We start from the raw sequence: 14688 nt of genomic DNA, 5'->3' as shown, positions 1-14688 counted from the left end.
GGGGGATTACCGTTCTTGGATGTGTTGGTCTACAGAGAAGGCCCGTGTTTTAAGACTAGGGTTTACAGAAAACCTATGTGTAAAGGTCAGTATTCACACTATAATTCAGCTCACAAGAACAGTGTGATTAGAGCACTAATAGATAGGGCCAAATCACATTGTAGCACCTCCGAGGATAGAAAGAAAGAGTTTGAGCATGTTACGGCAGATCTCCTGAGGTGTGGCTACCCCCAGAGGATCATAAATAGTATATAGCAAGGTTGGTGTAAACTACTAAAAATTTATATTATAATATGTCCAACCCCAGAGGCCTATTTGAAGTTTTATATATTTTTTGACCATTGCTCCATAAGCTCCCTTCCTTGCATCCTTTTACAGATGTTTAATGATGTTTCAAATATTTGTGAACCAATTTTACTAAGAGGTTTTGTATGTCATAAATTGCTATGAGCAGTAATGAAAACATTAATGTGTCATGCATCTTTAGGTAGCTTATAGTGCAAAGTTTAAAAACCTTTCATTCATAGGTTTGCGCTCAAAGTTTATCAGTGCAAAGATTAGAAAGTGTGATGTGACATTGTGCTTACATATGTTTACGAGAGGTATAATGGATATTGGGCATCTTAACCTTTCATCTGAAACACAAATATTTCTCTTCTGAAGTGTGTAAACCAGAATCTTATGGTTTTATAAGACAAATACTGTTTTGTTTTTGACATTTCTTTGTCTATTTCTTTTGAATCTATTCACTTCACAAAGAAAATTATGAAAGCTCTTGCCATTTTGGAGTTTGCAATTTGTATTTCCGAGGCAGCTTTAAAATTATTAATATGACACATCTCTATAGAAACATTTACTTTAATTTATTACAACCAAAGCTTAAAGCACTAAATAGCATGTATTCATTAATTGTAGTGTCTAGTGTATAATTAGTTTGTATCACAGTTAAATTTTCAATATAACACTGGCCAACAGAATTTTGCAGCAAAAAAAGAATTTTTTTTCAAAAACACCAAGATCTCCATGAATAATATCAAATATGATGCAATAATATACAGGTAGCCCTCTTTTGTACTGGTCTGATTTTTGCCGATTCACAATAGCATCAATCACTAACCATAACGCTATTTTTATTTATTTATTTTTGCAATTTTTTTTAAAATCGAAAGTTTCAAATAGTTAGACAAAATTTATCAGCATCATACTGTGCTTTGTATTGTGCACTGTTCATGTGATTTAGGACAATTTAAAATTGTCCTAAATCACATGAACAGTGCACGATACATAAAAACTTAATAAAATTTATTAATTTTAAATCCTGAGCCAATCAGCAATTAGCGCATTCGTATCAGAGACGAGAGATTCCCGCCCTTAAAGTAACCACTCGTGGATGCGGATAGTAAAGGTGCATGTGGTGAAGCATTCAGTTGCTTGTTGTTTATGCTATTTACATGTGTTGGAAATTTATTATGCTAACATTTTTTTTTTTTATTAATTGTTGCTATTAACAAATTAAATAATAATAGTGATAGCTGTGTGCATTTCTTTTCCCAGTCGTGTTATAAATTTTTTAATTTAATAGAATAAAGACAAGCCATGTCTGGTAAAAGTAGTTAATTGAATCCTAGTGCAATATTCGGAGGAAAAAATGCCGACCGGGCTAGCCGGGTGGGTAAAGTTCCTGCCTGGCAACCTAAAGGTTTTGGGTTCGAATCCTGCTTCGGGCTTGGATCAGAGTACAAAATGCAAAAACCTTGGGAGGTGAAATATGGCTACAGAAATCAATGTGCCAACAACTAACAAAAAAAAAAAAAAAAAAAAAAAAAAAGGTAGAAGCTGAAGAAAGCCGTCTTAATGTGTGTAGGGCTATGAATATGCTTCCGTCGATTATTACTACAACTATGAAGAATACTAATAAAATAAAACAATCGATGCAAAGTGATAGGTAAAATTTTTGATGCCTGGAACCTAACCTAGTGGTTTCCGATTGACTCCATTATGTAGAGGTTCCATTTGTGCCTGTCCCCACAGGAGCCTAACCCCAATATAAATCGAGGGCTACCTGTATATGCATAACATTTAAAATGAGTCTTTATTAATTTTAAAATATAGTACTTCAATCAAATATATAATGTACTACTTTTTTCTTTCTTTTTTCTCTTTTTTTCTCTTTATTTCTTTCTTTTTTCTCTTTTTTTCTCTTTATTTCTTTCTTTTTTCTCTCTCTTTTTTTCTCTTTCTTTCTTTTCCTTTTCTTTTTTTCCCTTTTTCTTTTTTTCTCTTTCTTTTCTTTTTCTTTTTTTTTCCTTTTTTCTTTTTCTTTTTTTTCCTTTTTTCTTTTTCTTTTTTTTCCTTTTTTCTTTTTTTTTTTTAATGAAAACCCCAAACACGAGAGGTATTAGAACCTGTAGTACTTAGTACTGTGCATGGCTTTGAGGTTAAGAAGACAAAAGAAGATATTTGTTGACTCGTTTGTGAGGTTTAGATCTTTTCGCAGATAACTTTGCTGCTATATTTGTTTGACAATTCGTGGTGTATTCAATAGTAAGAAAAAGTGGGGTGTGGGGCATGAAGTAATATTTTGTATACATTGCACACACGGTAAGAATATACCCAGATCCTCGATATATAAAATTATTGAGGCCATGACATAATGTGGTCTCAATAATGCACTACATATACAGGATTCACTACCAGTGCGACAAACTTGCAGGAGGTGTAGGGGGCACAAAGATGAATCGGAATCACATAGCATTTGCAGGGTCCACAATGCCTTCGTCATGCGGTAGAGGACGTTGAACGGGAGGTCGCGTGAACAGCGATCACGCTGGAAGTCAGCATTTGCAAACCGGTTCCCAAGGCGGAATTGGAATGGATGAATATCCAAACGTTGAACTGGCAGACATGCACCTCGCGTATGGAGTTGCGGATTGTAACGGGCGCACCGCTCTGCGCTTGTACCAGGAACGTTTCCCGCACAGGCGTGCTCCTCATCATACAATTTTCGCACGTGTGCACAGAAGGTTACGTGAGACTGGTTGTTTCACGAGAGGAACCATGAATCGAGAGCGAACGACGAAGACGCCAGACAATGTGGAGAATGTCCTACATCTCAGAGAAGGCAATCGGAGTACGAGTACTCGAGCGATTGGGTATTTCCCAATCCACTGTATGGAGGATACTGTCAACAAACCAAAGAGTTCATACCATCTGCAACGCGTCCAATCATTGGATCCTGCGGATTATCCACTCCGGAGGACTTTTGCTACTTGGTTTCTTCAACAGAAACGGTTCGCAAATGCTGACTTCCATTGGGATCGCTGTTTACTCAACCTGCCGTTCAACGTCCTCTACCACATGACGAAGGCATTTCGGACCCTGCAATGCTATGTGATTCCGATTCGTCTTTGTGCCCCCTACACCTCCTGCAAGTTTATCGCACTGGTAGTGAATTACCCTGTATACATATTTTATATATCCTTAGAAATTTTTGAATCAAATGAACTTGTAGTACCTTTTGATTTACTCTTTTAAGAAAGCACTAATAATCTCCAATTGTAGAAGTATCACAGCAACTTTGGTATTACTTTTCCATCCTGGATATGCCCTGACGAAACACTCCTATTGCTCAATTCCTGCATTGCCTTAATTTTGACAGAAAACAATTTTTTTTTTTTTTTATAATGAAGAAACTGAATTTGCCGTCAACACTGCAAATTCTCAATCATCTGCTTTAACCTTCCTAGAAATTTTTTCTCATCTGCTTTAAATGATCACCAAGCTTTGTTTCAAGTATATCATCTTTGGGGAGGTCTTTATTTGAGGCCTAGTGAAAATTTCTTGATTCAGTTTGCATTTGCTTAGTTTGTAATCTGTGTCAGCAGGTGTTCGTTATGCGGAACAGCCATTATTGTAGTTAGGATTATGTGGAGTGCTTGCTTTTTCTGGACATCCCTAATATTTTTGCCATTCTGAAGTAGCACTCCTTACCCCCATTCAGGAACATTAAAGGGGATATTTTTAACTTCCCAGTTAACCATATCCTCAGATTGGTGGTTTTGTCCTAATCACTAATCTTGCAACTAGAGTACAAAGAATATGCATGCTTAGTAATACCGTAATTTCTTCCCCCTCAGTTTTGTTGTAAACCCCTCCCCCCCCACACACAAGAGAAATTTTTAGTTAGATTCAGATACTTCCTATGCTTCTATTTAAATATGTAAATAATACAATGCTAAGCAAAATGGAAGAAACAAACAGTATGCAGTAGATGTCAGATAAACTGTACACAACTGTCTTTTCATTTACTAAATGAGGTGCCAAGTAGGCAGGAAAGGTTGAACATGTTAATCCCTCCTATATTACTGCCATTTTTGAGTACAAACAAGTATTATCTGCAGTAATGCAACAGATCCATGTCACATGGGTAAACACAAAAATGTTAATTTGTAGAAACTGTGTTGTGATAGTGAAATTTTAAGAATTATTTTTTAAATTTATGAATAAAAATTGATGAGATAAACAAGACAACTGGTATATTAGTTGAGTCAAAAATCATGATGAGCCATCTTACTGTTACAGTCATGGTAATGAATATGTTTGGCAGTAGCATTTTTCACTTGATTTTTGCCAAACTGGTTTTAACTACCTGTGTTGCGACCCCTCTATATATGCATAAATAACCATGAGAAACCAGTTATAACAAAGGAGGAAAACTGTTTTTGCATTCATCCCTTAATACCCACATTAGGTATTGGGATATATTCTTTATATTTTACTTTCTTTCCTCACATTTTGAGTCTGTAAGTGCAATTACCTTTTCATTGCATTGGTTTATATTTTCCTGACATCCTAAAATGTCTGGTGCCAGGAATTCAGTGTTAACCTTTAAAAATACAATCTTTTTTTCTTAGTTATTGTTATTCATGTGGCTTTTATTTAATTTAATTCTTAGGAAACTTGTAACATTTAGTGTGTGTGTGTGTGTGTGTGTGTGTGTGTGTGTGTGTGTGTGTGTGTGTGTGTGTGTGTGTTATAACTGAATTTATTATTCACTCTATTAAGTAAAAATGAAGGGAATAAAATACTCCTATTTTTAGGTATACAGCTTCTCTCGACAGTTTCAAAAAAATGTACCACCGAGGTTCCAGAAGCAAGCAGAAATCATCAGGCAACAGCAGCAGCAACAACCTCAACAGCATTTTCTTAGACAGCAGCAACAGCAATCCGTTTGTCAAGGGCAGCCACCACCTCCACCACCACCTCCTCCTGTCCCTGCAGGTGGCCATGGTCCTGCAACTACAGCAGCTTTGACCATTGGTATGAATTATGACCCTAGGTGGGGTAGCATTCCACCTCCTCCTTACATTAATCAAATATCAGGTGAGATGTTTCCTATACTTTGTATAAGAAACATGGGTTTCTTGTGAAGAAATAGATATGCTTCATTACAAAAGATTTTGCAGTGTCTGCTGTCTTCTATCTCACTAGTTTAACCATTGAATAGAGATAAAAATACACTTTTGAAACGGGCTAAAAAAGAAACAGTAAGACAGTGCCTCTACAGATAAAAACAGTTTTTCTATGATTGATAAGAAAGGAATTGATCTGATTATATTTTTGTCTGATTATTTAATAGTTTCACTTATGTTGAAGTTTCTTTAGCTGAAAATCATAAAAAAAAAAAAAAAAAAAACAAACAATGGTGAAAGATGCTGTATATTTATCTCTCCACATGTATATTCTGCTTGGAAGATTTGTTAATTCCTATTGGGTGGCATAACTTTCTTGTGAATTTAAGAAGGGGTTTAGTCATTGGAAATATTTCCTCCACTGTAGTTATGGAATCGGGCTTATCCTAGTATGGTAAAAGTCCGAAAATTCAGATGCCAGAAATCCAGACATTTCGAAAACTCGAACTTTTTAAATTTAGCGGACTTTTGTGTGTGCGCACGCATGCATGAGTGCCACAGATGCCCAGCGACCACAAGCGAGCTCGTGGTCTTGCCATTTTGAAACTAGCAATCAAACCACAGCAACACTATAATTTTTGTCCTACTCTTTCCATTTACCATATATATCGTACATATTTACAAGCCCATTATAATGGCTCCTAAAATAGATAAACTTCATGGTGTTAAGAGAAAGAACACGTTCAAATTGAGTGACAAACTTGAAATAATTAAGAAACTAGAAAGCGGTGTGAGCAATACTGTTTTAATGGAAACATACAACATCAAAAGTCTGCAATTTACGATACAAAAAAGAAAAAGAATAAAATTCTAGAATTCATAGCCTCTTCTGAGCCTTACAATAAAATTGCTGAGGGAAAAAGTTTACATCGGCCAAAGTTAAGAGAATCTTGATAAGGTGTTGTACGAATGGTTTTTGCTAAAATGATCAGAAGGTATGGCAATTTCTGGGACGATGCTTATTGCCAAAGCACAGTCTTTTAAGGAGCATATGAACATTGAATCAGAGTGCACATTTAGTGACGGATGACTTGGGAATTTCAAGACTCATCATGGTATTAGACAGATAATGCTGTAGAAAGACATTTGGCTGATACACAAGCAGCAACAGAATGTAGTGCAAAATTTGAAAAAATTGTATCTGACTATGACCATACAGCCGATCAAATTTATAATGTGCTGATGAAACAGCAGTTTACTGGAAGTGCTTGGCCACAAAAACTGGAAACCAAGAACAAAATGCAACAGGGTTTAAGATTAATAAGGAAAAAGTAACCGTTCTTATGTGTGCTAATGCTTCAGGTCAGCATCTAATTAAGTTTTTGGTGTTTGGTACATTTCAGCACCCATGGGCCTTGGAAGGAATTGTGCACTTACCTGTGACCTATAAAGCCCAAAAAGAATGCTTGGATAGACAAAAATATATTTCGCGATTAGTTTGTTCATGATTTTGTTCCATCAGTTCGTCAGAAAATTGAGGAAGCCTGCAAATACAAAGTGCTTGCTACTTCTCGATAATTGTAGGGCCCACCCGCATGAATCATTAGTGTCTGATTGCAGAAATATATTTGCATGTTACTTGCCACCAAACATAACACCATTAATTCAACCCATGGATCAAGGAGGCATTAGGAACTTTAAATTCCACTGTAAAAATGATTTTTAAGGCAAAAATGATGCATAAGAATGTTGACCCTTCAGAATATCAGTGCAGTTTTACAAGCAAATATTCAACATTTTCACTCGCGATTGCATGGAATGCAGATCTACAATCTGAATCAAAATGAAGATTTTGAAGGAATTCGCATAAAGGTGAAGGCATCTGAAGTGAAAGAACTGATGGAAACTGTTAAATTATGTACGGAAGACAACCCTCTACGCAAACTTAATGCTGATGACATAGAAGAGTGGATACACATTGAAGATGATGTTGAAGTTGCAGTGACTTTCACTGATCAAGAAATTATTCAAAGCAATTTAACTCCTGATAAGATAAAGAGAATTATTGAGAAGGATCTGGTGAAGAAAATGACAAAGTTGAAGAAGAAAAGATATCTTGGGCTACTGCAGAAGAGTCCATTGAAACAAATTTATGAAACAGAACCATAGCTTCAATCTTCAATTATGTCATGCATGCGCACATGATGCATAATAATTTTATCACAAAGAAATTACCAAGTCATAAACAAGATGATATATGAAAGTATTTAAAGAAAGCAATAGAAGCATCAAGCAGTGTAGCAGATAGAGTAGAAGCTGCAAGTGTTCCATCCACAATCATTGCAACAGATGCAACAGAAATCGTGGGAAAGAATGAATAAATATTTGTTTGTTTTTCGCACTTTGTATTTTATATGAAAATGTTTCGTTAATAAACTAAAACAAATAATTAATTTATATAAAATATGTATCTTCTGCCTTCATTATACTGTATACTTTATAATGAAAGCAGATATACTGTATTTTTTCTTTTACATTGTTCATTTATAAACACTATTTCAAGCATTGCACACATTTTTTGTGAAAATTTTTGTTTACATCTTTGTCAAGTGTTGACCTTATTTTCCTTTAAAACTGCTCATTTCGATAAATGAAGCATGCTTTATTTGCTAATTAATAAATTGTCAATTTACCGAGTCATCTCTTCCTTATTCCATCTTAAATTTGAATTTTAAAAGCACAGTAAATCCACGCTATTTGCGGTTTCCCCTATTCGTGTTCGCTGATTTAATATAAAATGAAACCTTAAAAAATGTGAATTATAAAGTGCTGTGAACACTTTCCTCCATAAAAAAAAACATGGGCATGGATAAAATCATCTTTCCTGGTCAAAACAGCGCTCAGTGGGTGGGGGAAAAGGGGTGAAAAAATCACGAGCGTGTATATTTCTTGCTAATCCTTGTTCAGTATGTGTTATGCGCTTATCATGGAAGGTTTCGTCGTTTGCTTTTAAATGCTTATAAATTGATATGCTTACAAAAGTGAAAAATCTACCATTTTGCAGTATGTTAGTCTAAACGGACTTTTTCGATTGTGTTAACAGTTAAAAGAAAGTGACTTTATTTTGGACAAATTCTTTTCTAACCCCTACAAAAATATGGCTACGAATAACAAGGGAATTGTGAAAATACAAAGAAGGTGATGACATTAACGAGTAAAATTGAGTTATTAGACAAAATTTCTAATGGTGAAATTGTCTTGTCAGTGGCAAAACATTATAAAATCAGTGAGTCAATGGTACAATCAATCAAGAAATTGGAAGGAAAAATCCACTGTAGTGTCTGTGAAAATGTGATAATTGCTTCAAAAATTTGCTCTGTAACTTGTGATGTTAAATAAGAAAAAATGGAAAAAGCTTTAAATCTGTGGATCGAAGACAGAACTCAAAATAAAATTCCGTTAAGTTCACTCATCATTTGTGAAAAGGCAAAACACCTTTATAAACACTTTAGCGAAACTGGTGATAGCACTTACGGGATAAGTTTTTTAGCTATCAAAGGCGCTGGTTTGGAAGATTTGTTTGAAATTTCTAATAAATATTACATTTAATAATAAATTGTTTCTTATTTTCATTTCGATGCCTTATACTTGTATTTCACTATGTACTGTCTATGGACACAGTCATATTATGAAGATACATATAATACATACATAGACAAAACTTTAGACTAATTTTTCTTATACATTTCATGCTTTGGAACGGAACCCTCTTATTGCTATGGGAGCCATAACTCTGTATTCGCGACATTTCTCAGGAACGTAACCCCCATGAATAGCAGGGGTTTACTGTACTGCCTGATAATCCAGAAAATCCAAAAATCCAGATTGACCCAATCCCCGAGCAGTCTGGATTTTCGGACTTTTACTGCAAATAACAATTTCTAGTGATCACAGCAAATTAAACTGACAATTGTGTTTGAGATAGTGCAACCTCAATATAACATGGATGGCACTGCACAAATTGCACGCCTGCACTGGAAACAGCTGAACAGTACACATCTGAAATATAACCTGTTGAAGGTACCTATTTATATAATAGACATTTGTAATTTAGGAATCAACCAGTTAACTCATAACATTCTTAAACTGTTATATAAAAATATATAAAATAGGATTACTTTGTTTTAAAAAAAATGTAAAAATTCTCTTTACCGAACATTGTTTCTTGTTGACAGTTGGAGTGTGATTTTCTAGTGATTACTGCAATGTGTTGGTTATCTTTACATAATTAAACTTAAGTTAACCTTATGTGATTTTATTATTTTTGTTTCATGACACAAACTAACAAAATTTAATGTTTAATAAGGATAAAATCCTCAATACTTAGTACTTAACTATTTTAAATGTATAAGTGCTATAATTCTTTCAACAGTGAAATTACGTTGTATTTTAATGAAATTATATTGTATGTAATGGCATGAAGTGTTGAAAATTGTGCTTTCTATAATCCTATTCAAAACTGATGTGTATGTAAAAGTTTGTAATATAAAGTTTTAACTATTAAAACAAAATAGAAAGAATATAAGATATATTTCTCAATGCATTATAAGGGACTGTCTGTGCCAGCCACCTTCCATTTTTTTTTTTTCAAGTTTACACAATTAGCACATTTTGGAAGTTACCACAACACAAACCCTTGGAATCAATTATCCCATAGGAATAGACACACTCGGTAATGGTACAAGCAAACCACATGACACACACACACACACACACACACACACACACACACACACACACACACACACACACACACACACACACACACACACATTACTTAGAATACTAATGGCATTTAGTAAAAAACTGACAGCATGCAGGCATTTTGTTAGTTCACCTCTGAATTTTATTTCTCATTTTCTGTGTCACTGATTGTAACACAGCAGCTGTGTTCCCTCTTGAGGGTACTGTAGATGTTTCCTTTTTTCCAGTATTCAAGGTAAAATTAGTGGTTCTATATTTTCCTCCTTTTCAGAAGAGGGATACATGCCAGTGGTGTAGCTGCCATGTTGGCGGGCAAGGCAATTGCCTCCGGGCCCTTTAGGGGCCCAGTGTCTTTGGCTGTCTCCTGTTTTTGCAATTGTCATTAATTAAGTAGAGGCCCGAACATGTTCTTTGCCTCCAGGCCCGAAAACAGGTAGCTACACTACTTGATACATGCATAGTTCATCGTATGTACAGCAGACCCTCGTTATAACCCAGTTTGTTCTACATTGATTCGCTATAATGCTGTTTTTATATAATAACCCATATCTCACTCTAACACTGTGACAGCTCACTATAATGCTCTTTTACCAGTGTACAGATTGAATTTTTGCCATGTTTTATTGAAAACGTTTCATCTGATGTAGTCGATAGCTTGAAAAATGAATAGTAAAGTTTCCCACACTAATTTAATTGCACTATGGTGGCCTGTTACATAGTTCCGAGATCAACATTTTAAAAAATGATCAAGTATATCGCTTGTAATATTTCCGTTATATGCATTTATCCGAAGTCTAGTCATCACTCGGTACAGTGTTAGACATTGTCCGTAACGGACAATTTACTCGCACATTGTATCATAATTAATGCAACGCAATTACATTTTTGAAGATTAATAATGGTGGATAAGTATTAAAAAAGTAACACCTGGATGTAGAACAAAGCCTACTAAGGTAAGAAAAATACTGATTTTTGAAAATAAAATTATACGTTTTGAAGCGAATCAATTCTGTTCAATGAGAAGCGGACGTGTGCAATAATTTAAAGCTGGCGGATTCCACTGTAAGAACAATTATAAAAAAATAAAGAATTAATTTTAGCAGCCGGCCTAGTTGCTTGCTGTTCCACTGCAAGCAACTAGGCTGGCTATTATAATTGAAATGGAGAGACTTCTAAATAATTTTATTGAAGATAATATCCAATGCACAATTCCGTTAAGTTAAATATTATTAAAGAAAAAGCGATTAGCTTATATGATGATCTGAAGAAAGCTCACCTTTAAAAAAAATAAAATAAAATGTGGAACTATTTAACGCTAGTTAGGGCTGGTAAAACCCAGGGAGAAGCCGCAAGTGCAGATCAAGAAGGAGCCAAAATTTTGAAAAAGGAACTTCAAAAATTATTGAAGAATGGTGTTAAACTTCTCATCAAGTTTCAACATAGATGAAACAGGACTTTTTTGGAACTGAATGCCTAAAAGAAGTTTCATATCAAAAGAAGAAAAAGAGGGGAAAAAAAAAAAAAAAAAACATGTCAGGCTTCAAAGCGACGAAGGATCGGCTACAGTGATTTTAAAGTAAAACTCATTTTAGTTTACTAGGAAGACGGCCAAAGTACAATCCAAAATCGACCAAAGTTACGAAAACTCTACATCCCAGGGCCATCAGATTAATAAATTCATGAATTTAAGTTTAATTTTAATACGTAATGTAGTTACTTACATAATTATATACGTATGTAATCGAGAATATTTTATATGTACAAATTTTTAATGTTAAAAATTTTGACTGACATTTGTGCGTCCTTTCGCTACTGTTTATTGTTGATTAGGAAATATCCTATGGCATAGACCACGACTCACAAATGCATATGATACGTTACAGAAATATGGGGCTCGCTTAGCGCTGATTCACTTAGCGCTCTGTTTTTCAGGAATGAATCATCAGCTTTAAGCGGGGGTCACCTGTATATCAAAATCCACTATAAAAAGAATGATATACACATTGTGTATATCATTTTTTTTAGCTTTTACTCTTTACACATGAGAGTGCATCTCAAGGTAGAAAAGTCGTGCCTTGCTTCATTTTATACAAAACCAGCATCCTGTCTTATCTGTCTACTTGTGACAAATTTGCAAGTTTAAAATCTTTCCAGAAAACTCAAGAAAAAACATCAAAGAATACTCTTTGCCATGAAGTTTGTTCTTAAAAGAGCCTATTTTTAAAATATTTTATGGACTTAATGGTCTTGACCTACATCTGACTGTGCATTGGAATCTTTGATACAGTTAAGTATCGTCAATTAATATAGCTCGCTTAAGTTTCTTATTTACATAGCATTTTAAAGACATCAGTACAGTTTGCAGTAATTATTCTTCTAATTGCTGAATGTTATGAACAGCCAATTCTAGTATCTGCTATTATAGTAAACAACGAATGCCCTGTCCCCTTCAGTTGACTATATAGTTTTTTTAGCTGCCAGCACTCTGCACTCAACATAAAACACATACTTAAACACCTACATACATACACACACACACTTGCCTGCCTTGGCCCTATGCCTTTTCAGATGATACAGCAGCATATAGGGGATACCCTGGACATGCAATTAAAACACACATTGAGTACCACTTTTCCCACTCTTAATGTGTCTAACTGTCACATCTACAGTATTGTAACCATAAACATTTTTGAGAAGCATATGGATTTAATAGGCATCACTTCTTCCTTGATAAGAAATTCAATCACCACTCTTTGCTTGATCCATATATCTGTAACATACACCATTTTGAACTATCCATGTGCCACACTCATGAGACCAATCACAGTCCACTGAATATGGCGAAACTAGTGAGCACTCAGTGACACATGAAATGAACTACAGCACCACATTCGAAAGCAAAACATTAGGAGGCATTACTTTTGCACTGGTTCTCAATAAAAGTGCCTGTTTTGTCTACAGTACGGTTTCCATTAGTAAATTTCTTGGAATTACTCTCATCACATCAGATTAGTTGTTTTTGCTGTACTCTCTCTGCCTGATTTCAGCAAACTATAGGCTCGAGTGAAGAGTACCTTGGGGATTTTTCCAGTCTATGGGAATCGAACCCAGATCTCTCTAAACAAGTAACCAAACCACTACCTTGTCACAGAGGACACTTGTGGGCGTTGCAAAAAAAAAAAAAAAAAGTGAATTTCCTGTTTGCGTGCTGTCTTTGTACACGAATAAGTGTATGCCTTGATTAGGAAATTAACATAAAATCCAAAAGTTCTTATTAATATATCACATCATCCTCGTGTAAGTAATAATTTAATACTCTACCATTGGAAATGTTACAGGATTAATTTCTTCTGTAATTATGCCCTTAAATTACAGCATATTAATTTTTTTTTTTTTTTTTTTTTTTTTTTGTAGTAATATTAATTATTATTATTATTTTAACAGGAATGCCAGTTCATTCCAAGAATCTCTCACGTGCTCGTTCTAGCAGTCAAGGTTCTGGCACAGATAGTTATGATAGTGGGAGAGGAACACCTGATCACAGTGTACAATATGAGCGGGACTCAAGGGATCATTATTGGAATAGGGAAAGAAGACCTGGAGCGCCACCACCTGGTTTGTGATAATCATTAATAATTTTTGAATTTATTTGTTGAGATATTTGTTAATATCATTACTCATGATTCTAAATGGAGAAACACTTGTGGCATGTGTGACAAACTTTCTTTTAATTATTGAAAAATAATTTTTATCTTTTAAAGTTTTTATCATATTTTTTAGAATTTAAGGTCACTAATCCATCAAAATGAAAGAGATGCTCATGTGGCACCTGGAAGACACCACATGAATGTTTTTACCAGCTGTTAGCAGTTAGTTAAAACCAAAGCTCTAGCGATATTGAACAGCTATGCTGGTGTCTGACAAGATGCCATATGGGAATGGTAGGTGTCTATAAGAAAGATAAAATTCTTTTGTTTGCATGGCATCTTTCCATTACTAACTTTCTTGGAATTATTCTCATCACATCAGATTAGGTATGTTTTTGCTGTACTCTCTCTGCCTGAGATCAGCAAACTATAGTCTCGAGTGATTTTTCTCATAATTAATAGTGTATTGAAAATAACAGAAAATACACTTTGACCAATTAGAGAATACTGCTGGTGAAAAGTAAATGGTCAGACTTGGGGTTTCAATTACAGATGTAAAAAATATAGGATAATTAAACAAGGAAAATATTTAAAAAGTTTAGCAGAAAAGGGACAGTTTTGTTTAATAGTAGACTTGTAAGCATTCCATATCTTATGTCATAGGGGGATTGTAAGTTCCTTGGGAAAAATTACAGAGGATTGCGACAAAGAGAAAAGTAGTTTGATAAGGTAGGGCTCCTGCAAGACTCCCATTTCCTGCCAAGTTTTTAAGATATGGAAGAAAGCGAAAAATTTATTGCAATTTCAATACAATATAGTCGAACTTGGTTATAATGAGTACAGAAATAACGAGATCATGGCTGTAA

At 34.7% G+C, this 14688-nt stretch overlaps 1 protein-coding gene across 4 annotated transcripts in view; it reads left to right on the top strand.

Annotated features, from left to right (window-relative positions):
* LOC150087353 (uncharacterized) overlaps positions 1–14688 on the top strand; it is a 521069-nt gene that overhangs the window by 297660 nt on the left and 208721 nt on the right. For 3 of the 4 annotated variants that reach the window (XM_090371151.1, XM_090371150.1, XM_090371148.1), the window contains 2 exons: positions 5100–5382; positions 13620–13790. In XM_090371151.1, the coding sequence (XP_090227277.1) occupies positions 5100–5382; positions 13620–13790 (454 nt within the window). The remainder of the gene's footprint in view (positions 1–5099; positions 5383–13619; positions 13791–14688) is intronic. The other variant, XM_090371149.1, reaches the window with a different exon arrangement.

The sequence above is a fragment of the Mastigoproctus giganteus genome, chromosome 4 (genome assembly GCF_048544385.1).
Source record: "Mastigoproctus giganteus isolate SK-2022 chromosome 4, ASM4854438v1, whole genome shotgun sequence".
Lineage (NCBI taxonomy): Eukaryota > Metazoa > Arthropoda > Arachnida > Uropygi > Thelyphonidae > Mastigoproctus > Mastigoproctus giganteus.
The sequence above is the reverse complement of the archived record's forward strand: the minus strand, read 5'-3'. Positions and strand labels throughout refer to the sequence as shown.